General features: G+C 36.7%; 2 protein-coding genes across 6 annotated transcripts in view; one reads left to right on the top strand and one right to left on the bottom strand.

Moving 5' to 3' along the window:
* Positions 1 to 22,469, top strand: part of Znf518a (zinc finger protein 518A) — a 35,349-nt gene extending 12,880 nt beyond the window's left edge. For 3 of the 5 annotated variants that reach the window (XM_090346165.1, XM_090346164.1, XM_090346166.1), the window contains exons 2-5: positions 3,199 to 3,276; positions 4,168 to 4,352; positions 12,058 to 12,193; positions 16,890 to 22,469. In XM_090346165.1, the coding sequence (XP_090202291.1) occupies positions 17,009 to 21,424 (4,416 nt within the window). In that variant the 5' untranslated portion in view covers positions 3,199 to 3,276; positions 4,168 to 4,352; positions 12,058 to 12,193; positions 16,890 to 17,008 and the 3' untranslated portion in view covers positions 21,425 to 22,469. Of the gene's footprint in view, positions 1 to 3,198; positions 3,277 to 4,167; positions 4,353 to 12,057; positions 12,194 to 12,824; positions 12,906 to 16,889 lie in introns of those variants that run through there. The other 2 variants (XR_016537816.1, XM_090346167.1) reach the window with 2 other exon arrangements.
* A 4,420-nt stretch (positions 22,470 to 26,889) lies between these two features.
* Blnk (B cell linker) overlaps positions 26,890 to 27,363 on the bottom strand; it is a 31,052-nt gene continuing 30,578 nt past the window's right edge. The window contains exon 17 of the mRNA XM_090346162.1: positions 26,890 to 27,244. Coding sequence (XP_090202288.1) covers positions 27,125 to 27,244 — 120 coding nt within the window. The 3' untranslated portion in view covers positions 26,890 to 27,124. The remainder of the gene's footprint in view (positions 27,245 to 27,363) is intronic.

The following is a 27,363-nucleotide window of genomic DNA, read 5'->3' as shown; positions in this document are numbered from 1 at the left end:
TAAAGTGACTCATTGGAAGTCCCTAATATTTGAAATTTAACTGCAGATCTACAAATGGATTCGTCGTCTTTCTGCAATCTAATTTTCTAACATTCGTAAGGACACCTATATATTAATATCTTCAAAGTGTTACCATTTTATGAGGGTAAATATAATACACTGTTCCATTTTGCTAAAATTATAGACAGCAGATGAAGATGTATGTGATTTTACAAAAAGGACAACAAGCACATTGAATATCTACTTTGTACATTGAACCTCAAATGCTTCGTGTTTTTTTTTTAAACACTTTTCATCCTATATTGTTTTTTCTGGTTTTAGCATATTGTGATTCCATAAGTTTTTACATTTTGATATAATATAAAGCAAACCATTTCAACTAATGTTTGAGCCTAAAATACTGTGCTTCCAAAAGTTTTTGAATTTTTAAATAAGGGGGAATACTTCAGCTTAAATATGTAGTGAGTCTCAAAAGACACACTTGTGCATGCTGGGAACTCAAGGTGTGGTGCTGCCCCTGAGATCTTTTGCGCAAGCTCTACCACTTGAGCTGCAGTTCCAATTCTGGCTTTTTGATGGTTAACTGGAGATAAGAATCCCACAGACTTGCCTGTCTGGGCTGGCTTTGAACCATGATCCTCAGATTTCAGCCTTCTGAGTAGTTAGGATTACTACATGTGAGAGACATGGGCACCTGGTTGATGCTAAAGTACTTTCAATCTTTAAAAATGCCATTTCTTAGTATTTCATTGGAATTTGGTTAGCATTCTTAAAATATGAAGGCACTAAACAAATGGATTTTTTTTCTTGAGAATTGTACCATATTGTGTTTAAAGAATGACGTGTAAAGTAGTTGGCTTGACAGCTTGCCATTTTGATTTATTCTAATTTTAAGAATTAGTGATAAAGTGGCGCTGTGGCTCTACGGGTAGGGTGGTAGCCTTGAGCTGAAGTGCTCAGGGACAATGCCCAGGCTCAGAGTTCAAGCCCCATGACCGACAAAAAAAAAAAAAAAAAAAAAAAGTGATATTCTTACAAAATTTCTAACTGATCTAAATTTAAAGAAATAGAAAAGGTAAGATAATGTATTTGGAACAATTTTTTGTGCTTTATAGTAGTTGGCACTCTTTGTGCAAGGAGTTCTACAACCACAGATTCAAACAATTACAAAACAAAAATTGCTAGAATAAAAAAAATTATGCTGTAAGCATGTACAGAAATTTCTTTTATCTTTTCCTAAACAATAGCTGTTGTATGGTATTTGACCTTAGTAAGTAATTGTACGTAATACAGAAGTAATTTGAAATATACAAGACGGAGGCTGGGAGTTTGGCCTAGTGGTAGAGTTTGATTCCTTGGTACCACATACATAGAAAAAGCCAGAAGTGGTGGTGTGGACAGTGTTTATGCCCTGAGTTCAAGCCTCCGAACTGGCAAAGAAAAGAAAAAAGAAAAATACACAAGAGGATGTGCACAGGTTATATGTAACGACTGTGCCATTTTATACAAAACTTGAGCCAAGTCTTGTTATCTGTGGTAGCTGTTGAAGCCAATGCCTATGGATACCCAGGAATAACTTAAAAATCTTGGATTTTATGGCTTTCACCTTAAAGATTATCTATAGTTTCCATTTTTATTTTTTTCATAGAGAGATGCCTTTTCAAACTGCTACTTTAAATCCATTTAAATTTTGTAACTTTAGTGTGATTCAACTTATTTTTACGTATTGTTCTGTTTGTAGTCATTTGGAATTATTTTTGTCAAAGTATGTGCACTAGTGCATTTATTTATGTTTGCCAGTCCTGGGGCTTGAACTCAGGGCCTGGGCACTGTTCTTGGACATATTTTGCTGAAGGCTAGCGTTCTGTTACTTGAGCCACAGTACTTTTTCTGTGTATGTAGTAATGGGGAATTGACAACCAGGACTTTGTGCATGCTAGGTGAGCACTCTACCACTAGGCCACACTCCTAGCCCACAGTAATGCATTTAATACTTTTTTTTTTTTTTTGGTCAGTCATAGGGTTTGAACTCTGTGCCTGGGAATTGTCCCTGAGTTCTTCAGCTCAAGGTATTGCTCTACCACATTGAGCCACGGTGCCACTTTCCTAATAACAACTTTTTGTTATGTAGCCTAGGCTGGCCTGAAACCCAGGTCCTGTATTCTTCTTATTTGGCTTCCCAGGTATTGGGATATTGGGATTACATGCATACAACATACTTGACTCCAACTTTTTCTTTTCATTTTACATAATACAAGACTTGAATATTACCCATATACCTTCAGCTACTCCTCTAAAAGATTATTGCCAAAGCACTTTATTACAAAGTCTTAAAGTTTTATTGTCTGATCCCAAGTATGTAGTTTATGAATGAGGTATTGGCTTTACATGATGAGCAATTTTCATAAGATTGTTAGATAAGTGAGAAATACTTTAAAAAATACTTTATTTTGAAATTGGCAAACATCTATAGTATGAAGAGGTTTTATTTTGATGTTTCTATGAAGTGAAAATTGAAAGCTGGTAAATTGGTTTTTGGTTTATTGGACTTGGAATCAGATCCTGATACTAATTCTAGATCTGTGATTGAGGGTAAAATGAATTCCTCTACCTTGTATTAAGTGAAGATAATATATTAGCTTGGTTTTTTTTTTTTTTTGCCAGTACTGGGTCTTGAACTCAGGGCCTGAGCACTGCCCTTTTTCCTCAAAGCTAGTGTTCTACCACTTGAGCCTCAGCACCACTTCCAGCTTTTTTCTATATATGTGGTACTAAGGAATTGAACCCGGGTCTTTGTGCATGCCAGGCAAGCAGTCTACTGCTAAGCCTAACTCCCAGCGCATGTTAGCTTGATTCTAAGGTTTGAGTTGTGACATTATTACTAAATGCAGAGGATTTTTTTCTCCATTCAATTATTTGATGCACAATAATTAAATTGGAAATACAAAAACCAAGCTGGACATGGTGAACAATACCTGTAATCCCTAATATTTGAGGGGAAGAGTATTTGGGGCTAGCTCGGGATCCTGTTTCAAGAACAAAATACAAGCAAAAGTGTTAGGAATGTGGTTCAAGTGATAGAGTACTTCCCCCATATGCTCAAGTCCTTGGGTTTAATCCCCAGTACCACTGATACTGTTAGTAAAAACTGACCATTTTTACTGTCAAAATTTTAAAATATTTGTTTTTCATTTCCAGATACTGTCTCTTGATATGGTTCCTGCTTGTGACATTTATCAAGTGTTAAATTTTGTGCCTTCTATTTCTTGAAGAAAGGTGAGGACTGAAATTCTATAGTATAGTTTGTTAAGTGGTTCTTTGTTTTAACAGTGGATTAAATCTAAAATAGTTAACATACACATGAATTTTCATAAGTTAAAAGTTAACAGCCTTATTTTGGGCCACAACAGGACAGTTATACATTGTGTTTTCATTTTAGTGCAAGCAAAAAGTAATTTCTGATTTTACAGTTTCACATTAGAATTCTAAAGATGACTTTCACTGTGTCATTCTTCAAAGTGTAGACATTATTAGTAATGGCTTCTGGGTTGTGAATAATGGAAAGGAATGTGGTAGAAACATATTTCAAAGCTGAATGAATGGCCAGAAGAATGTCTGTGTTTTGCTCTTGCAAGTGCTAAATAATGCACCTAAAAGAAAAAAAATATGTATACATATTTACATTATGACTATAATGGCATCTACATTATGAATTAGAAAAGATACTTGAGAATCACTTTAGTGACTATTTTCCTGTGAAAATCATCTATCCTGGTGAAAAATTAAAAAGGACAAAAATTGCCAAAGAATATTTGCTTTAAGGAAAACTGAAATAGCAGTAGAAAATATGATCTATCTATCCTTTATACATGGATGTCAGTCCTTTGCTGCTTGTGTTAGTTAGGTCCTGGGATGCTTGAAATCCCACAGTTCTTGATCACTGCAAGAACTTTTTAATATTCCCCACCCAATACATAACGTACATATATTTGTATAACCCTAAATTAGGAATAAAGATTATGTATGTTACTGTTGAAATAGGTAAAGCCAACTATACTACTTTATTTACTTTAGGAATAATAACCATGATCTATGAGCAATACCAGCAGATGGCGGCTTCCTTTCAGAACCATTTTTCACAAAAGAATAAATTTTTATTTTTATCAGAAAAATATACATGAGCTGTGTGTTGGTGTCATGCCTATAATCCTAGCTACTTGGACTCAGATCTAGAGGATTCCAATTTAAAGCCAACACTGAACAGAAAAGGCCAGAAGACTACATCTCTAAATATAACTAGCAAAAAATCCAGGCTGAAGGAAGGCTCAAGTGGTAAAGTACCAACCAAGCAAGTAAGCCCTGAGTTCAAACTTATATCGGCCCCTTTCCCCATAGAAAGGAGGGAGAGGGAGAGAGAAAGGGGTGGGGGGAGAAAGAAAGGAAGGGAAAGAAATATCTGCCAACTATATTGAGAACAACAAAGCTTGAGTTGAGAGTCCATGTTATCATTTGTGTTATTTAGTAAACAGTTATTAATATTACTACTTAGTAAATTGCATAATATTTGGTTAACCATGTAAAATTGTGTTGTTTCTTAGTAGAAATGTTGGAGAAGTAATGTTGAATACTCAGTTTTCTATATTGTGTTTGATCCAAATGATTTAGAAAATATAATGAGTGAAAGCTTTGGATGTATTAGTGAAGTATAAGAAGCTGCTGAATGATAACTTACCAAAATGATTTTAATTATTCTATCTTGAAAGATTGTGACAAAAATTTGATGATGTGATTGGTACTGCTGCATGAAAAAGCATCTGAATAATAGAATTAATGTGAATGTAGTAGAGCTTAAAGTCAATTGGATTTCATAGAGATCTCATTTCAAAAGGTAGTAGATAGGTCAGGTACTGTTGGCTCAAACCTATAATCTTAGCTACCCAGAAGGTTGAGATCTGAAGATTGTAGTTCTAAGCCAACCCAGGCAGGAAAGTCTGTGAGAGACTCTTATCTCCAATTAATCACCTGAAAACTGTAGGTAAAGCGGTGGTGGCTCAAAGAAGTAGAGGGCTAACTTTGAACAAAAAAGCTTGGTAATAGCACCCAGGCACTGGGATCAAGCCCCATAACTGACAGAACAAAAACAAAAGAGGTAGTAATAGCTGAAAACAAATACTGGTTTTCTAGAAAGTTAAATAATTGCAAAATATAGTAAATGACCAATTCCTGTTTAAATTTGGTTGTACATGGTATTGCTGATAGAAGACAAACTGAGTGTGTAAAGACACAGTCACGGCCATGAGTCAGTATTATAATCTTAACATCATCTCTATTGTAACAGTTAAAACAGTTATTCAACAGTGCTAGTTAGAGTCCTTTAGAATTGACATGCAAATGCTCTGAGAAAGATCCCCTTCCCTCCCCCTGCTTTTTTCCCCCTCAAATTGTTCATCAGGGAGGGGGGCTAGTGACCTTTCCCACATGAATGAGAAGTTGGTTTATTGAGGGAGAAAGTAAAGCCATATAGAGATGAAAATGGATGGTGATAGAACACCAAGCATCCATCTTAGGGATCATGGTTTTGGTACCCATGGTTTTGATTCTGTGAGCTGCTTGTGGTCTTCATTCCTTGGCTAATAGTCTATAAAGTAGTTTCAGTTGGATTGCTGCAGAAAGTGTCCTAGTAATTACAGAGTTCTTATGAGTTTAAAATGTAGAATTTTACATCCTCTATAAATTGCTTTTTTCTTCCACCTACTAAATGTGCTTTTCATTCATCATTTGTACATGCATCCAATTCTCAAACAATTGTACGTTGATTACATACAAATATGTGCAAGTGCATAAATAGTCAAGGTTTATATGTAATAGTTTGAGTGGACTTTGCCTAATAGAGTACACTTATATTGTTTACATAGATCAATAAGCATGTGTTGAACATGATGCTATGTTTAGTATTTTAGAAATGCATAAAAGTTCTTCACATTTCTTTCACCTTAAAAGCGCTAATACTTAAGGAATTTAGAGACATATATAGGAAACAACAGACACGCATAGAAATAAATGCATAATTTCATCTTAAGCAAGTTCTTTTAGGAAAGAAGTTAATGAAATTTTGTCTATTTAAGGTTTCTTGAAGAAGACATGACTGAGTTTTGATCTATGATTGAATTTTGATAAGAATATAGAATAATTAAATACTGCAGTTTGAAGGGATTATGAGTTATCAAGATTGGTTTAACTAACAGAATCTGCTTTTGCTTTTATAATAAGAAGTAAAGGAAAGCTGAGCTCACACCTGTAATCCTAGCCACTTGGGAGAAAGATTGGGAAAATTGTGGTTCAAGCCCGCCAAGACAGAATAGTGAGAACTCCTTCTCAACCCATAGTTATGTGTAGTAACATGCCTGTCACCCCATGCTATGTGGGAGGCTGAGATTGGGAGGATGTCAGTTCTAGGAGAGCCCAAGCAAAAATCCACAGAATCCCATCTCCATAGAGAGAAGCTGAGCTTCTCACCAGACTCGGCTTCTGGTGATGCATGCCTATAATTCCAGTAACAACAGAAAGTTTGAAATAGACAGATCAATCCAGGCACCTGCTGGGGTATGAAACAAAATCCTATCCTGAAAATAACCAGTGGTTAATTACTGATGGCTCTGGCTTATAAACCTAGCTTCTCAGAAGATTGAGATGAAAGGATCAGAATTTGCCAGCCTGGGCAGAAAAGTCTCAACCAGAAAAATGTTAGATTTGAGGCATGGCTTAAGTGGTAGAGCATCAGCCTCCTAGAAGCAAGAGAAAAAGCAAGGAGAAAAAGAGGATGAAGCCCTGAGTTCAGGGCTCAGTACTGCTCCCCCCACCCAAAAAAAAGACCAATGAAAAATAGAGCTGAAAGTATTGCTTACCAGTAGCAAGTGTGTGACTTTTGTAGGGACAAAAAAGATAAGCGAAAAAATGAAGTTGGCTATTTAAAAAGATTTTTTCTGACTTTTTTCAAACTCAGTCCCAGAGTTTGAACACAGGGCCTTGAGCTGTTGCTTGATTTTTTTTTCCCCCATGGATCATGGGGCTTGAACTCCGGACCTAGGCACTGTCCCTGAGCTCTTCAGCTTAAGGCTACTGCCCTACCCCTCAAGCCACAGCCCCACTTCCTGTTTTCTAGTGATCAACTGGAGATAAGAGTCTCAGTTCTTCTTCTTTAGTTCCCCAGGCTAGCTTTGAACTACAACCCTTAGATCTGTCTCCTGAGTAGCTAGGATTAGAGGCATTAGCTACAGCACCCAGCTTAATTTTTTTATTCAGGCTGGCACCCTACCACTTAATCCATACCTTTCGTCCAGCCTTTTCCTGGTTAATTAAGGCTATCTTTGAACTCAGATCTTGGCCTCTAAAAGCAGTTAGAATTATAGTCATATGCCACTAGCACCTAGCTTCAATTTTCTGATTTTTAACAAGGAGAGAGTAACTATTCGAAAATTCCATTATATTGAACTTAGCAAACTTTTACTATGAATGACTTGGGGTGCTGTATGTTTTCTGTTACATCTATCAGTGATCATTGTAACATGAAAAAGCAACTGAAGATTAAAATATAAATTAAAGAGTAGCTGTGTTTCTATAAAACTTAATTTACAAAAACAGGCAGCAGACCATATTTAGCCTATAAGTTTGTAGTTTGCCAGTCTCTTTGAAGATTTAATGAGCCATTTTATTTTCAGGCCCCACAAACACATGTTAACCACATGCTAGCTAGCATCTTTATCTTCCACTATAAATGAATTCTACCTGTGTTGCTTTCTATGTACAAGTCAAACTTATTTGCTAAATTCTATCCCTTCTAACCTTCTAAAGGATCTTACTACTGCATTTTATTTCCTTTATTGTCAGTTTTCCCATTTTTAGTGGATTATTTTACAGACAAGCATACTGCAATTTCTGTCAGAAAATAAAATCAATGAACAACAAAACTTCTTCTTGATCCTTTAAAACCTGAAAGAATTGTCTACAGCTCTACTTTTCTCTTCACTCCATGCTTGTCAGCTTTTCCCCACTGTTACTCTACTGAATCTGTTCTCAGCAGTGTCACCAGTGATCTTAACATTAAATCCAGTCATCAATTCCAGCCTCTTCTAATTTCATAGAGATTCTGAGAATTTTTTTCCACTTTCAGAATACTACATTCTGATTTACCTTTAGTTATGGTTCTTCTCATTTGTTAATTTTTTTCCTTATCTTTCCCCCCTAAATTTAGCAGCTGGAGACCCAGATTTTGGCGCTCTCTCTCTCTTGCTTGCTCGCACACGCACGCCCTCTCTCTCTCTCTCTCTCTCTCTCTCTCTCGCTCTCTTGCTCTCTCGCTCTCTCTCTCTCTCTCTCTCTCTCTCTCTCTCTCTCTCTCTCTCTCTCTCTCTCTCTCTCCTTGATTTCATCCTGTTCCAAATACAAAAATTACGTTTTATCTTCCAGTTAGACCTTTATATTCTGTATGCAGATGCAAATTCCAAATTTCCACTTGAGGGTCAAATAGACATACTAAATTTTACATGGCTGCCAGGCTCCTGTGGCTTTTGCCTATAATCTTCATAGAATACTGAGATCTAAAGAGTATGATTTAAAGCCAGCCAAGGCAGAAGATTCTTATGTCCAAGTAACCAGCAAAATTCTAGACTAGAGATGCAGCTCAGCAGTAGAGTGCCAGCTATGGGTAAAAACGTGGAACAAGAGCTGAAGGCCTGGTGTTTAAGCCACGGTACTGGCACACAACATATGTAATTACATGTATAGAATTGACTTTTTGATATACTTCCCAGCTAATTCCATACAGCCTTTTATGATAGTAAATAACAGCTCAGTTCTTCTAGTTGCTAAAGTCAAGACTTTTGGCTATCTTTGATGTATCTCTTTTCTTTCAGAGACAATATGTCAGTACAACTTACAAGTTTTAATCTTTAAAATATATTCAAATCCGACTATTTCTCATTGTCTATACCAAGCTATCATCATGTTTGTACCTGGATAATTATAGTAATTTTTAAACTTGACCCCTTGCCAGGTGACAGTGCCTCACACCTGTAGTCCTGGTTATTCAAAAGTAAAATTGATGCTAGCCCAGGTAGAAAAGTCCAACAGATTTATCTCAAAAATATTCAGCAAGAAGCAGGGTTAGAGGCATGGCTCATATGGTAGAGTACCAGTGGACCAACTTGAAGCCATGAGTTGCCCTGAGTTTAAAAACTACTGCCCCCAAGTTTAATATTAATGTTTTAATATTAACATGGTACTATATCACCACATGAATATATTATCATGTAATAACAATATATACATTTAAATATGCCAATTATTACATTTTGGATGCCTTAATATGCTATCTAAAATTTTTTAAATTTACAATATCTTTCCAGTTCAGTACATATATTGAATTGAATGTGGGTTTGTTTTTTTTTTGTTTTTTTTTTGCCAGTCCTGGGCTTGAGCTCAGGGCTTGAGCACTGTCCTTGGACTTTCTCAAGGCTAGAGCTCTACCACTAGAGCCTCGGCACCACTTCCAGCTTTTTTCTATGTATGTGGTACCAAGGAATTGAACCTGGGTCTTTGTGCATGCTGGGCAAACATTTTAACCACTAGGCCAAACTCCCAGCCCCTGAATGTGTTTTTATGTATATTTTACTTATAATGACAAAAATGTATATGGCTCATAATACTCTAGCATAATTCTTCCTAAAGTGTTATTGAATCAGAAGTTTATCTACTCTTCACCAAGAGATACATATGAACTTTCCTTTGTAAAGATTGTGCATACTTTTTCTTGTTAGTATTTTATAGGACTTCTTTTTCTTTACTGACCAACAGTGGGCCTTAGAAATATGTAATACCTTTTGTATTCTGATTGCCAGTTTTCTTATTTTCATTCCATTCTAATAAGGTTGTCTGTTTTTTTTTAATTATGCATGAACCAATGCACAAACACATAAAATGTATATTCAAATCTTTGTGTCCTTTGCCTAGTATGTAATATATTTTACTTTTGTTATTAATATTTTATATACGAAATGCATAATTATGGGTTAAAGATAATAAATCAAGTATCTATATTAGTTACTTAAATTAGAAAACCATTCTTTTCCTATCTCCTATCCCCCTCTGTAAAAGAGCCATTTTTAACTGTTGCCATTTTGAGGATTTTATAAACACCAGATTTAGTTCAGAAAGTCTGATTGTAAGAAATTACTAGTTTGGTTTTTTTTTTTTTTGCCAGTCCTGGGGCTTGAACTCAGGGCCTGGGCACTGTCTTTTGAGCTTTCTCAAGGGCAGTGCTATACCACACCACAGCACCACTTCTGGCTTTTTCTGTGCACGTGGTACCAAAAATCCAGGGCTTCATGCATGCTAGGCAAGCACTCTACTGCTAGGCCAAACTTCAGGCCCCAGTATAGCTTCTTCTTTTTTTTTTTTTTTTTGCCAGTCCTGGGCTTGAGCACAGGGCCTGAGCACTGTCCTTGGACTTTCTCAAGGCTAGAGCTCTACCACTTGAGCCTCAGCACCACTTCCGGCTTTTTTCTATGTATGTGGTACCGAGGAATGGAACCCGGGTCTTCATGCATGCTAGGCAAGCACTTTAACCACTAGGCCAAACTCCCGGCCCCCCAGTATAGCTTCTTTTAGGTTACTTTTTTCCTCCTGTTCAATTTGAATAATGGATGAAGCTGGGCACAGTGGCTCACACCTGTAATCCTAGCTACTCAGGAGGCTGAGATCTGAGGATCTATCCTCAGATCTGAGGATCTTTGTGCCAGCCTGGGCACAAAAGGACCTGAGACTCTTATCTCCAATTAACCTCTAGAAAATGGGAAGTGGAGTTTGGCTTAAGGGTAGGTAGGGTGGTAGCCTTGAGCTGAAGCACTCAGGGACAGCAGCATCCTGGCTGAGTTCAAGCCTCATGACCCACAAAAAAAAAAACAAGAATGATTGCCTCAGATATCACAGCTAAGAAGCTGATGGAAAACTTTTCTCTGAATCAGTAGAGGTATTTGTTTGTTTTTCCCCCTGTACTGGTTATAAATACAGTTTTGTGCTTGTTAGGTTGATGTTCTACTTGAGCCACATATGCTTTCATTCCCTTAGGCTTTATGTTGTTTCTGGGAATACAGGTTTGTGCACCCCACCATGAAATCTGGAGTCTAACCTAAAATGTTGGTCCTCCCAACCTCAGCTTCCCACATAGCTTGGCATGACAGGCACATGCCATTTCAGTCAACTATATGTTCCTAATGGGTCTCTCAATCTTTTCTGTTTCACAAGTAGCTGGAATTACAGGTATGAGCTATCAGCTCTCAACAGTAGGAGAGTTTTTTTTTTTTTTTCTATGTATGTGGTACCGAGGAATCGAACCCGGGTATTCGTGCATGCTAGGCAAGCACTACCACTAGGCCAAACTCCCAGCCACAGTAGGAGAGTTTTAACTCCTGCTTGAGGAACTCTGTATGGATAAGAGTTCAGATTCTGGTCTCAAGTTCAGGTTCTTAAAATGACTGATAAAACACTGGGATTTTCCTCTTTTATTTACCCCAATCATTACTAGAAGAATAAAATTTAAAGCTTGAAGACATTTAAGGCACAACTCCATATATATGTGTTGTGCTATCACTCAGTTTGATTGGTGACTGACTTATCAGCTGAGCCATGCCTCAGGCTTGTCTCTTTGTTAGTTAATTAGAGATGGAGTCTTACCTGCTCTTGTGTCCCAACTGACTTTAAACCATGATTCTACCGGTGTCAGCCTTCTGATTGAATTATGAGCATGAGCCACCAGCACCACTTCCTCCTGAATAGCTAGTATTAACCAGCTACCATATTGTTTTCTGTGACGTCATTGAGATGAGACTATCTAGAAGTTTTCTCAGTTTTTTAGTTAGAAGAGGGAAATGTAAGAATTCATTGTTTTCCTAACATAAAATTTATTAAGCAAGGACAGACTTTTAGGCAGAAGATGGTAGACATGAATGCAAGAAGGTTCATTTTTATTCAGAGGTAATTTCCTCTTTTGTCTCCCAACAGTCTGAGGTAGCATCCTTTCCTGGCCTCTAGACCCAGCTCTGAATTAATTTCTTATCTCAAGGATATCAGCCTGAGCCTCCTATCACCAAAAGGGCTCCATCCTGATCTTCCATTGAAGCCTCTCTTTACTTCTGAGGTATGCTGAAAGGAGGGAGGGACCAGAGGGGGTTTTAAGACAGATACTCGTTAAATGTTGATTGGGTGAGTGTCCCCTGGTGGCCTTCCTCTTTTGAATTGTGGTCCTGCACAGAGTGACTGCCACTGTGGTCCCAGCCTAGGTTACCTAGGCAGCTGATAACTGCTTGAGCCAAGGAGTTTGCTGTTAGCCTGGACAATATAGTCTACACTACAACATAATATAGGGCAGCATTTATTTTCAGCTCTTCTTTTACCAGGCCATTTTCCACCAACCATCTTGAAATAGTTTTTTGTTGTTGTTGTTTTTCTGCCCTTCCTGGAGCTTGAACTCGGGGCCAAAACATTGCCCTTGGGCTTTCTCAAAGCTAGCATTCTACCACTTGAGCCACAGCAACACTTCTGGCTTTTTCTGTGTACGTGGTACCAAGGAATCGAACCCAGGTCTTCATGCATGCTAGGCATGCACTAAGCCACGAAGCCAAACTCCCGGTTGAAATAGGTTTATGGGATATTTTCCTAGTTCCTACTCATGTAGGATTTTATTACTATTATGATTATGATTATTATTATTTGTTGAGTAATTGGGAGAGGGAGAGAATCAAATGGTTTAATTTGCTATCTTAATATAGGAAATGCTCCAGAATAAGAGTCTCAGATGTTTTTGCCCAGGCTGACTTCAAACCACGAGCCTCAGATCTTAGCCTCTTGAATAGCTAGGACTACAGGGGTAAGCTACCAGCACCGGGCAGGTCAAGTTTTATGAAGTAGTAACATTTTAGAGTTAAATGGGTCATTTAAGTCCAATAAGCCTTGTTGGAGATTAAACTGTCATAAAAAGAACTTTAGTATAAATAATTGGGAGATTCAGATTACAATAAAATTTCTTTTTCCTTTTTTATCTTATCTGAGATATTCATAACATGCAGTGCTTTTTTTCTGGTTGTGGGATTTGAACTAGGATTACAGGTGTGATCCACTGACACCTAGCTAGATCACTTATTTTTGATGAAATATTTCAGTATGCTAAGGTATTATTAAATCTGACTTCTTAAATAGTTTGTTTTGGTTTGTTTTGGGTTTTTTTGGCCAGTCTGGTGCTTTGAACTCAGGGCCAAACTCCCTTGCCCCTATGATACAGCTTTCTTAATACAATATAACATGATTTTGGATCAGTTCAATTATTGGTGGTTGTTCCATATTACAGAAAAACCCTCAAAGGTTATTGTCATATAAGTAACATGTAGTCTTTTTTCCTTTTCTTTTCTTTTTTTTTTTTCTTTTTTTTTTTTTGTTGGTCATGGAGCTTGAACTCTGGGCTTGGGCACTGTCCCTGAGCTCTTCAGCCCAAGGCTACCGTCCTAACCCTGAAGCCACAGCCCCACTTCCCATTTTCTAGTGATTAATTGGAGATAAGAGTCTCAGGTCCTTTTGTGCCAATATTCACATATTTGCTAGCTTTGAACCAAGATCCTCAAATCTCAACCTTCTGAGTAGCTAGGATTACAGGCATGAGCCACCACGCCTGGCACATGTATTCTTTATTAGGTTATTTTGACTACCTATCCTATGTTTTTAGAATATTTTCTTAGGATAGAATTCACATAAAATTAGCCTCTTCTTCTCTACTTCCCTTCCTCCATTCCATTTTTGCAATAGTATTTGGGTTTTAACCCAGGACCTCTTGCTTGGTAGAGAGGCACTTAAACCACGCCTCCTCACTTTATTTTTCAGAGTCTCACATTTTTGCCCAGTGATGATCTGAAATTATCCTTCTAACTCCAAAATAGCTCTAATTATAAGCACTTGATACAAAACGCAGCTAATGGTTTGAAATAGGGGTTTCACTTTTTCTGGCGTTGGTCCTGAGATCCTGGAGTTGCTTATTGTTACCAACTCAATAACTTGGATATTGGACATGAACTATTATTCCTGGCCCCACATTAGCAATTCTAAAGTGTATATTGTAGAAGCATTTATTGTATTTGTCATACTGTGCACTCATCATCTCTGTCTAGCTCAAAAATATTTTATTCACTCCCAAAGAAGACTGTATAACTGTTAGTCACTTCATCCCTCTTTTCAGCCACTGGCAATACCTAATATAATGGAAGCACTCTTCCTTTTAAAAAATACTTTTGCTTTCCCTTCTGCCAAAGGACTCTTAATCTTCATTTACTAGGGATTATAAGACCAAAGCAAAACATTTAAGAGGTTTGGAGTCAAGTCTACCTGAAAACATACTGGACTTGTCTATGAGGAAAGGATATATAGATTAGTAAATGAACTTGATAACATTTCTTGGCTGCTATGTATCCTGCTTAATTACTTTCTATTCCTTGAATGTATTGGATGGGTGAGGTTACTGGATAGTCAGTACTTAACACTGCTTAATACAGTGCTTACTGTATTTTCCTCCTGAACTGTGAGTTGCAATAGAAGAGATACTATATTTTTAAAATGTATCTATAGCATCTGTCAGAATATTTTCTATTTTTTATTTATTAGATATTTATTAATGTTATTTTTAAGAAAAAATTAAATTATGAGCTGTTTTGAAATGAAATTCATGATATTTAGAAATAGTAGAATCTATGTTCTTAGCATTATAGAAATATGTGTTTGGATATGTGATACTATTGAGACACAAAGTGCATTTTGTATTGAAATGTGTATGATCATTTCTGTTTTTGGTGCCAGTCCTGGAGCTTGAACTCAGGACATAGCCTGTGACCACACTTTATTGCTCAAGATTAACCCTTTCCTGCTGGAGCCACAACTCTGCTCTTGACTTTTTGCTGGATAATTGGAGATAATCTCATATGCTTTCCTGTCGATGCTGACTTTGATCCATGATCCTCATATCTTAGCTTCCCAAGTAGCTAAGATTAATGGGCATAAGCCATCAGCTCAGCTATCAGAAGTAAAAGGAAAGCTAGATTGTGGATTAACCAAAAAAACCACACTATGAAATTCTGGCAAATGTATAGAAACCATTACTAACTAAGTATATAAAATCTTTTATATACTAGATCACTTTTATAAACCAGATCACTGTCTGATATGGTTAAAGTTTCATAGTTGACTTTTGTTGTTGCTATTTGTGTTAGATGAATGAAGCTTTTATTTTAAATGTAAATTATTCCTGAGAAAGTTAAATAGGAAATTTGACAAATTTGTTAGAGTTCTTATGAGATAATAGTTATAGAATAACTAAGCAAATGAAAAAGCTAATAGTATATGGGTAAACCACATGTGTGTAATGGGGTTTTTTAAGAATCCCTTATAAAAATTTTTTAAATCGGGGCCGGGAGTTTGGCCTAGTGGTTAAAGTGCTTGCCTAGCATGCATGAAGACCCGGGTTCCATTCCTCGGTACCACATATAGAAAAAAAAAGCCGGAAGTGGTGCTGAGGCTCAAGTGGTAGAGCTCTAGCCTTGAGAAAGTCCAAGGACAGTGCTCAGGCCCTGTGCTCAAGCCCAGGACTGGCAAAAAAAAAAAAAAAAAAAAAATTAAATCTTTAAAATAACAAGTAAATATGGTGTACACATGTAATTTTACATGTTCAGGTGACCAAGGCCTAGAAGTTCTGGACCAGTGTGGACACAATAGTAGGGGTCCCCTCTCCAAAATAAATAAATAAATAAGTAAAAATTTAAAAAATTAACCCAGTTTTAAAACAGAAGTATCCTATCTTAGAGTTTAAGTTGGGCCTGGTGGCACATGCCTGTAATCCTAGCACTAATAAGGGAGAGGCAGGATTGGAGTTCTAGGCCAGTCTGGGCTTATTATATAGCAATATCATATCTTAAAAAATAAAATAGGGCTGGGAGTTTTGCCTAGTGGTGGAGTGCTTGCCTAGCATGCATGAAGACCCGGGCTCTATTCCTCAGTACCATGTACATAGAAAAAAGCCAGAAGTGGTGCTGAGGCTCAAGTGGTAGAGCTCTAGCCTTGAGAAAGTCCAAGGACAGTGCTCAGGCCCTGAGCTCAAGCCCAGGACTGGCCAAAAAAAAAATAGATAAATAAATAATATATATATAATAAAAAATGAAATAAAATCTAGCTACTCAGGAGGTTGGAAATCAACAAAAAAAAGCTGAGTACTGGTAGTTTATGCCTGTTGTAATCCTAACTATTCATGAGGATGAGATTTGAAGTTCAGCCAGCCCAGGGAGGAAAGTCTGTGAAGAATGTTATCTTCAATAAACTACTTAAAAAAACAAAAAAACAAAACTTACAAGTGGAGCTGGTTCAAGTGGTAAGCGCTAGTCTTGAGCTAAAAAGAAGCTAAAGGACAGCACCCAGGCTCTGAATTCAAGCCTCAAGACTGGCAAATAGATAGATAGATAGATAGATAGATAGATAGATAGATAGATAGAATCTCATCACCTGGAAATGATTATGAGACTATGGTTTTGTTTGGATGAGGAAACTGAGGTGCAGATAAAGCTTTCTCAATATACTGTAGCATAGTTAGATTAGCATAGTTGCATTTTCTGAATTCTGTGCTATTTTATTAATATTGTTTTACTTTCAACTGTTACTTTTTGTTAGTGGTTCTTACATTGAATAAGTCTTTAGTTTTAGTATATGTGTTTGATTAACAGTTCAACTTTATGTCAGAGTTGAACTTAAAGATACTGAATTTGCTTTTAATTTTGTGATGAAAATTTTAGTTCTTTGTTTAATTTTAGGTGAGTTTGTTGAAAATTTCCTGTTTATTTTGAAGATGTTTTGCAACATTATTGTTTCCTGTTGAATTACAAATATCTTCAAGAGTTTTCAAAAAATTGGGATTTTTTTTTATTACATCATGCCATTTGAAGAGAAGCAATTAATTTGTGATGATGAGCAAATTACTTTGAAAAAAGATAATGATGTGAAAAATAAGGTAGCTAATACCATCGGATCAGATCCTAAACCCCAAATTTTAGAAACTGATTTCCATTATGGACTAAAAATTTTAAAAGTTGATTTGCCGAAGGTACATATTCCAAATGAAGTTCTAATGAAGCATGAAGTTGACAAATACAGCAAATTATTTCAAAGAAGACCACAGACTGCAAGAAAATCTATAAATATAAGGACTGTAAACTGTGTAGAGGAGTGTGTATTGCTTTGTAAGTCTGAGAGAGCTGAAGAAGAGGGTGTAAAAATGTCTGCAAAAATACTTAATTTCAGCTGTTCAAAATGCCAAGATGGCACTCGGTATAGTCCAAATGATTTACAGAAACACTTTCAAATGTGGCATCGAGGTGAATTACCTTCATTTCCTTGTGAAATGTGTGATTTTTCAGCAAATGACTTCCAGGTATTTAAACAACACCGACAAACCCACAGAAGTACTTTAGTAAAGTGTGACATTTGTAACACTGAGCGTGTATATAGTTTATTAGATTTGACAAAGCATTTCACATCCAAACATTGTGTTAATGGCAACTTTCAGTGTGAAGAATGCAAATTCTTCACCCAGGATGTTGGTACATTTGTTCAGCATATTCATAGACATAATGAAATTCACTATAAATGTGGTAAATGCCATTTTTTGTGTCTCACCAAAGCAGAGCTTCAGAAACACTTTCTTCATTGTGGTACTCTTCCTTTCACTTGTCAATATTGTAGTTATGGTGCCACCCATAAGGACCATCTTGTGAGACATGTTATAACTTTGCACAAAGAACACTTATATGCAAAAGAAAAACTGGAAAAAGACAACAAAAGGATTACAAATACTTCTGCAGGTCTTAAATTAATACTGAAAAGATACAAAATTGGTGCATCAAAAACATTCTGGAAACGTAAGAAAATTAACAATGGAAGTGACAGAAATGCAGAGGAAAGTACTCAGGAGCTTAATATAATGAGCAAAACACAAGAGACTGAATCTGAAGATCAGAGCCATCTTGGTCAGAAACATATAAATGAAGAGAAGCGTAAACGGCTATGCTGTGAGGATAGCGATAAGCCCACAGGGTCAGAGTCAGAAAAACGAATTATTCTCTCTTCTGGACAATGTAATAGAGCTGATGAAGGATCAAATGCTACTTCAGGTTTCTTGAAAACTGCTGGATCTACAGTATTACTGATGAAAAATAATAAAGTAACAATTCCTGCAAACTACAGTTCTAAGTTTATGGGTTTCAAGATGGTGGATGGAAAACAGCATATTGTAATAAAATTGTTACCTCCCAGTAAACCAAATTTACACACTTCAGCCTCACATTTAAATGCTGCAAAGGAACATGCTACTAACTTGCAGCCACAGACTTTGGACACTACTGCATTTTTAACCGGAGTAACAAATGAGTTAAGTGAAACTGTTTCTATGAAAGTAACTCCATTTTTATGCCCATCGCCTATAGTTTCAGGGAAAATAATTTCTGAAAAAGAAATGGCTTTGATATCTGAAAGGAGTAATATTCCTCAAACAGTGGGTAACAGTAAAAGTCTGTCTTCTCTACCAGCAACGTCAGAATTGGTTACCACATCAATGGGTTTGATGACAAAAGTTGAAACAAAAGATAACACTGATTTACGGGGAAATCATATTGCTCAGCATCATTCAGAAGTAGGTAACATTAAAAATCCAGATAAAGTCAACCATACTAATAAGCCAAATGCATATACTAGTGGAGACATGCATAACTATTGTATTAGTTATGTCAACTCTGAGTTACCTATTGAATCCTCAAACCAAGGATCATTACCTTTTCATAATTACTCAAAAGTAAATAATAAGCGCCGTAGGTTTTCAGGACCAGCAGTGTATGAAAACTTTCAGAAAGAGTCTTCAAGCAAAGCAATTCTTCAGCAGCCAGCTAATGATGCTATTTTTACCCCAAGTAGGAAGGAGAGCTCAAACACAGATACCCAGGTACCGTCTGTTAGCCTTTTAAATGATAAAGGTGGAAATGTGAAAATGAAAGCTGAAATTGAAGAGCAGCGTGTTACAGAAAAAGGACAAAACATTGATAGACAAAGCCTGTACACTAATGAAAACCAGAATTTAGAGAATGTGACTGAAGAATCTAATGGGAATGAAACTTGTAGTATTGATTCACCCATGATGCCTAGAATCACATCTGTTTTCTCACTTCAGAGCCAACAGGCATCAGAATATTTGCCACCTGAAGTAAGCCAGTTACTTCAAGATGTATTAATGCCGAAATCTAATGTAAAGCAGGACTCTGACATTCCAGATAAAATCCTACCACTTCGTTGTGAGCAGTCACTTCCAAGTCAGGAAGAAGACATGATAGTTGAATCTTCAAAAGACTTCAAAGAACATCATACCTGCCCATTGCTATCTGGCAGTATGAATGTTAGTATGCCTACAGATGATCAGAGTTTGAAATGTAATGGAAAAGAAAAGCAAGTACTGTCAGTGTTACAAGATGGAAGAGATTCAGAGAAAAGTCCAGGTGTTAGCACATTACCGAAAACTCAGTCAGATGCAATAATAACACAACAGCTTGTAAAAGACAAACTACGAGTCAACACACAAAATTCAGGTTCTTTAGGTGTACAGAATCCACTCATAAGCTTAGAACAGAAAAAAACTGTATTTGTTCAAACTCCAAAAGGCATTTTTATACCATTGAAAGTTGCTAACAAGCCTGGAGTCCACATTCTTTCCAAAAGAGCACTTCCACTAATTAATACACCGGGTAGACCTGCTTCTCTTGTTATAAACAACAAACCGGGGATGATTTTGACATTTAATAATGGGAAGCCTGAAGATATTTCCACAGTCAACACTGAGAGTACTCAGGCTTATGGAACTGTGACTAAAGAGTCTTTCAAAACTCCCCTTTTAAAGGCAGAACACAACAGTAATTGTCTCACACCTGCACTTTGTTCCAGCATTGGCAGTTGTTTGAGTATGAAAAGTCACTCGGAAAATGCATTGCCATTAAAAGGCTCTTACATTATTAAAACATCAGGAAGTTCTTCAGGGAAAGTTCCTACTTCTAATGTACTGTCAGAGCAGCAGGGTGTGAAGTTGAGTATCTTGGATTCCGTTAAACAGCAGAAGGAAAGTTTTCCTAAGACACCTCTCTATACCCTTTTGCCTGATGGCAGACAAGCTGTTTTTCTAAAGTATGTGATGCCAAATAACACTGAGCTGCTTAAGCCTAAGTTAATCCAAAATTCTTATCAAAATATACAGCCAAAGACACCAGAAGGAACATCACAGAAAATATTGTTGAAATTTTTTAACCCTGTTTCAAATGTGACTGCTGCTAATAATCCATCAGTTAGCAATTCTGCAATCCCATTGCAGAAAGAGAATGTACCATCTAATCAGACTATAGGTGGAGAGCAGAAAGAGCCAGAATCTTGTAGAGATGCCTTATCTTTCTTAACAGATGATTTGATGCCAGCAAATGAAATTACTGTAACTTCTACTGCAGCATGCCCGGAATCTTCTGAGGAGCCACTATATATCAGTGACCATTCAGAAGCCAGAGTATTAAGATGTAAAACAAATGCTGCATTTGAGAGGAGCTTCAATAGAAGAAAGACTTGCAAAAACAAATTTTCAAAAATTAAATCCCGTGTAAGTGAAGATTTTGAAACCGCCTTTGTGTCTAGAAACAGGAACTGTAAACGAAAGTGTAGAGAAAGTTACCAAGAGCCTCCAAGAAAGAAATCAGTGTTGTATAGAAAGTGTAAAGCAAAGACGAAAACCGAAGATGTCCATGAAGCATTTGGACTCAACGGACCGAGGCTTGCAAAAGATGCTGTCAGAATGTTAAAGCTTTTCCCCTTTAGTTCCAGACAACTAGTGAAGTGTCCTAGGAGAAACCAACCAGTCGTGGTTTTGAATCATCCTGATGTAGATCCCCCAGAAGTCATGAGTGTAATGAAAACTATCTCAAAATTTAATGGGCATGTACTTAAGGTTTCATTGTCAAAGAGAACTATCAGTGCTTTACAGAAAACAGTTTGTGACAGTCCTCCTAAAACAACACTTGATGATTTTCCCAAGAGGCACAAAACATTTAAAACCCCTAATTCTGTAAAAGAAAGATTTGTGCTGAAATTAACACTCAAAAAGACAAGCAAAAACAATTACAGGATTGTGAAAACTACCTCTGAAAATGTTTTGAAAGCTAAGTTTAACTGTTGGTTTTGTGGTAGAGTATTTGACAATCAGGATACGTGGGCTGGCCATGGGCAGAGACATTTAATGGAAGCTACTCGAGACTGGAATATGTTAGAATAATTTACCAAATGACCAAGGAAAAAAACTATTTGAGGAGAAGACAGTGAGTTGAATGACCGTAATACAGACATTTTCTACTTCAGTATAGTTCCTGAAATTAAACACTTTAAATGTCAATTGTTTTTCCATGGAAGACCAAAAACTTTATGTGTGGTACTTGAAAATGCCATCCCTGTACAAATAAGTTTTGAAAAAAAATTAACCTACATACTCTATCTTGACTTAACTTTTTAAAGGTATGCTTATGAGAAGTTAGCTTAAAACAATTTTCCCCAAAGAGTTCTTTTTAAAGACTCTTTGTAGAGGGGAATGGTATAGATAGTCCCATTCCCTTTCTTCCACCAGCCTTATGAATCTGATTAGCCAGCCAGCTCCTCTAAAGATGGGGTGCTCTTTCACAGTGGAATTGGATTTCTCGTTACTTGTAAAAACATACTGAGAACCTGTAGTAGAAATTACCCTCTACTACAGTTAATTTGAAAGATATTAGGATCCTTTGAAACTATGCTTTTACAGTTCAACTTTGAAGAGTTTGGAGCAAGTTATTTTTGTTTCCTCTTAAGCTTGTCACATGTCGGAAATCATAATGCCTTCCCAAGGTGATTCTTTCTCTGAATAGTTGTTTAGTGTTACAGTCAATGAGCAGCCTTGAAAAGAATTAAGCCTTTCTACTTTAAAGTCCAGTTAAACGTCAGTGTTTTTTTTCTGAATTTGATCAAATTCTCTAGTGATTCCCTTGCACAGAACTATGCTTATCTGATGTAAATTGGCCGGCATTAATCACATTAACCAAGAAGTTGTCATCCCTTTAAAAAGTGGAATATTTATGCTTTCAAAGGAATGGCTTTTCTTGAAAATTAAAACATTTTAGATAATATTTTGAAGCAAGTCATATTTTGTATAATTATTGTTATCTAAAAATGGCTAAATTAGGTTAGAACATTTTTGTTAGCAGTTCTTTAGTGTGACTGACAGAGAAAAGTGGATATATGCTGATTGTAATGTTTGAGAATGGGGAAGCATTAATGTGGACAGTGATTTCATAAAACTTCAAGACATGCCCCAAAATTTCAAAAATGGACATTTTTATACCAGAATCATTAAACTTTTCACCTTGTTAGTTTGGATCAGATTTTGTTGCATCACTGGTTAATGGAATTCCCTATTACAAGGTTAGATATTAAGATTTTTGTTTCAAGTTTTAATATTTTCTTTATCAAAAACTTCAGGGCTTTTCTGTATATAAGAAAGCTGTACATACATTTTGTACTTCGTTATGTAAATTTTGCACAGGAGTTTTTGACATAAAAATTTCATTTTAGTTTTGTGCATGCACTAATAAGACTGGTTGCTTAATTTAAACGGTGTGTATGAGACTTTACTTGTGTTAACTTTTAAAAACTTTTGCTTCATATGTAAATTTCTTTTTTGTAAATTCATTTTTCAGGGATTAAACACTATGTTAGCAAGTGCCTAAAAAATGTGAAACAGTTTACATATGTCAACTGTAACAGAAGGTCCCAAATGGGTCCATTTTCCTAATAGTTTATTTTGAAGAAAGCCATAAAGATGCTTCAAGCTATCTCACTATGCACATTATACTTGTACTGGTTTTGTGCAGTTTATCTACTTTCTTAGTGGAGTATTTTTTGTATACAACCTGTTACAATTGTGTTTCTTAAATTGAGCCTAAGAATGGAATTGATGGGAAATATACAGTATATATTAATAATGTATATGGTGTTTAAAGAATGGTAAGCATTAATTTCATTGTTCATTGTTAATGAAGGTTTTCTTCAATAAATTTATCTTAAATTTGTGTTTATACAGAATCTTTTTACTGTGTGAAAATTTAATGGAAATTCTGTTTTAATCTTTCGGTTTTCTGACTTTGTGTGTGTGTGGGGGTGTGTGTTCTGGGGTTTGAACTCAGGGTTTAGGTGCTGTCTCTTGTGTTTTTTGCTTAAGGCTGGCATTGTACCATTTGAACCACAGCTCAACTTCCAAGGTTTGGTTACTTGCCGATAAAGAGTCTCATACTTCTTGTCTGGTCTGGTTTTGATCTGTTATCTTTAGCTATCAGCCTCCTGAGTAGCTAGGAATGCAGGTGTGAGCCTGACCAGCACCCAGCCTGGGTCTTTTGATTTTCATTTAAAATAAAGCTAATTTTGGTAGCTTATAATACATAGGATCTGTGTAAAAGTTCTAAAGCACTAAAACCAAATTGTAGGTATGTTTGTATAAAACTGAAGAAATAAAATAATTAGGTCATGTGTGATCATTATTTGTGCTAAGAGAGTGCAGTTATGAAATAAAGCAGAAATGCAGAATTTAGATTACATATGAAATAAATTGCATTTGTGTGTGCGTTTTTAGTACATTGAAGTAACTTAAGTTATTGGGAGAGAATGAAGGAAGTGGAGGTAAGATAAAAGCAGAATATTGCATACAACTGATTTTTTAAAAAAACATTCCTTTTTATCATTGACATATGTTTGTCTTGGATTATTGCTTAATTCTTTCCTGTAGGAAGTCCTGTTCTCAGCAAAGTATTTTGACTCCATTGGGAACCCGATTGAGAAAAAATTACTAGAGATGATCATTAATTTGCATGTACTTGAATAACTGTACAGAAGAGTTGTTTGATGAAGCTTTCACATCACTTTCTTGATGTTCTATCTAAAAGTTTTTTGATCATTACAACACTTAAAAAAAAGTTTTTGATTTAATTGGAGATAAGAGTCTCAGAGACTTCATGCCCAGGGTGGCAATAAACCACAGTATTCAGATATCCAGGAACCGAGGGGTGAGCCACCGGCCTGGTATAAACATTATTTTTAAAGGAGCTTGTCAGCAATGTATGTACTCATTAACAAAGGTATTACATAAGAAAATTTTGTTGTGGTTGTAGGACTTGAACTCTAGGTCTGGGCGTTGTCCCTGACCTCTTCAGCTCAAGGCTACCACCCTGCCCCTTGAGCCACAATGCTACTTCTGGTTTTGTAGTGGTTAATTGGAGATAAGAGTCTCACTGACTTTTTGGGGCCGGGAGTTTGGCCTAGTGGTAGAGTCCTTGCTTAGCATGCACAAAGACCCGGTTCAATTTCTTGGTACCACATACATTAAAAAAAAAAAAAAGCTGGAACTGGTGCTTAGGCTCAAGTGGTAGAACTCTAGCCTTGAGAAAGTCCAAGGACAGTGCTCAGGCCCTGAGCTCAAGCCCAGGACTGGCAAAAAAAAAAATGTCTCGCTGACTTTAGTGCCCGGGCTGGCTTTGAACCATGATTCGAGTAGCTAGGATTACAGTTGTGAGCCACTGCGCCCGGCTTGTAAGAAGAATTCTTAGGTAATAAGCTTCAACCAAAAGAGAGTAATGTTCAAGTTACAACCCTTGAAATGTTGCTTTCAAGAAGGGAAACGTGGGGCAGGAGTTTGGCCTAGTGGTAGATTGCTTCCCTAGCATACGTGAAGACCCAGGTTCGATTCCTCGGTACCACATACATAGAAAAAGCTGGAAGTGGTGCTGTGGCTCGAGTGGTAGAGCTCTAGCCTTGAGAAAGCCCAAGGACAGTGCCCAGGCCCTGAGTTCCAGCTCCAGGACTGGTAAAAAAGAAAAAAAAAAAAAAAGACATCTGGGTAGATGTCTCTCATAGCTAGGGCAGTTTTCTGCTATTTAATTAAATAGATTATCTATGCCTTTAGTTTGTATTTCTTCTATGCCCATGATTGTTAGGATTGCTCTTTTTAAAGTTTCAAAGGTTTTGCATATAAATTCATATTTTCTTAATGTTTTCAAAAATAAACAATCAGGTTGAAGGAATGGCTCAAATGATAAGAATTCCAGCTGAGGCCCGGAGTTTGGCCTAGGGGTTAAAGTGCTTGCGTAGCATGCATGAAGACCCGGGTTCGAATCCTCGGTACCACATCTAGAAAAAAGCCGGAAGTGGTGCTGAGGTTCAAATGGTAGAGCTCTAGCCTTGAGAAAGTCCAAGGACAGTGCTCAGGCCCTGAGCTCAAGCCCAGGACTGGCAAAAAAAAAAAAAAAAAAATTCCAGCTGAGCAAGGAAGCTTCCACAAATATCATGCCCAAATTCAAATCCTGATATCAGCCAAAATGGGTGGGATAGACAGTTTATACCCATTTTCTAAAACCCACGTATCTGACTTTGTTGTGAGATATGTCTGAATTGTATTTGCTCCTTAGGGCTATCATAATGGAAATCACGGTCTGTGATGTGTTGTCTCTCAGGCATGGATGATGGAAGTCTGAAATCAAGATGTTAGCAGGCTCATGTTCCCTCGGAACATCTGTCCTGGCTTCCTCTTGTCTTTTGCTGGTTGCCAACAACCTTTGGCACTCCGAGGCTTGCAGGTGGATCACCCACGCCTCTCATATGGTTTTCCCTCCTCTTTCTATAAGGACACCAGTCATTAGCCACCTATTTTACTGATCATGACTTCACAATGTCTATAAAAGACCTTGAACACAACTGTACTCATGATAATATGACACTTAATATTCTCCCTATCTTTTAAGTGAGTCTGAGTCTATCAGCACTTTCCAATCTTTTAAAATACTTCAGGAGACGGCTGTTGTGTGATCCAATATGTTTCTCAGTTGACAATTAGACTTCAATTAGCTTTTTAAATATTTTAGCATTAATAATTAGAGTACATAGTAGAAAAAAAAATTTTTTTTTTTTTTGCCAGTCCTGGAGCTTGAACTCAGGGTCTGGGCACTGATTGTCCTTGAGCTTTCTCAAGGCTAGAGCTCTACCACTTCAGTCACAACACCACTTCCAGCCTTTTCTATGTATATGGAACGGAGGATTTGACCCAGGGCTTCATGCTAGGCAAGCACTCTACCACTAGGCCAAACTCCTGGCCAAAAAAATAACTTTGATAGGACAAAGTGCAAAATGTTGCTGGACTGATTTAAGACTTTGGACAAGGCAGCTCATACTGGCTATTCTTTACTGCCCATCAATATCTGCTTTTCTGCTCTCTCTGGCATGCTTTACTATGAACTGGCCTTTCCATCTAGATTTTCTGTCATTTTGCTTTCAAGTTTAGGTTCCATTTAACATACAGATCAAAGAGAATAATTATCTTTTATAAGCAAAGCTAACAACAAAATCTAGTGGAACTTCTAAAAAGTAGATTTCTATACAATGCACAAAATTGGGGTGGCGGATACAAAAAAGAACTGTGACACACATACGATCCCCATGTCCATACTTACAAATACCATATATTATCTATAATAGCTCATTTTCTGCACATTTAAATTTTAAGATATGATGGTATGTACTTGACTGAAGAGAGCCTAGCTACGTTCCTATACAATTGACCATTGTATAGGACTAAATTTCCAGCAGCTTTATTTTATCCAAGAGTACAATTTTTTTATTTTGAAAACAGAATGGTCTTTACTTAAATGACTAAAAATGCCATACACTTGTCGGTTTGTTTTTATATGTTTATTTGGAAAATGCTAGTAGTACAACTACCTCCCAAAGTATGAGTTCATCAGCTTAATTAGTTCAGGTGAGTATTGCACACAACTCAAAGGCTATTTTCCTCTTCTCTTTTACTACTGATGATTCATAATCCAAAAATGTGATGTTTTGGAACTTTTTCCTCAAAAGGAAAAAGCTGCAAAAAAATGTTTGGAGCAATGATTTTAACGTTTTTCTCTCTTCAGGAAACTTTAACTGCGTATTTCAGTCTGGTGGAATCTTTTGTGTTATTCTGATTGTCAATAAGAACCAGGGGGTTGTGTTGATGATTCTTGATAATTTCAGTAACACTTCCAAAGTACTAGAAGAGGAAAACATGGACGAATAAGACACGGTTATTCATGTTAACTTCATGCTCCTCCCATCTTCTCCCACTTTTTTAAGATTCCAGCTGATCTGCCCAAACAGTCCTGTTGTCTT

Source organism: Megascapheus bottae, chromosome 15 (assembly GCF_031878675.1).
Source record: "Megascapheus bottae isolate mThoBot1 chromosome 15, mThoBot2.hap1, whole genome shotgun sequence".
Lineage (NCBI taxonomy): Eukaryota > Metazoa > Chordata > Mammalia > Rodentia > Geomyidae > Megascapheus > Megascapheus bottae.
Note: the sequence above shows the minus strand (reverse complement) of the source record. Positions and strands in the feature narration are given on the sequence as shown.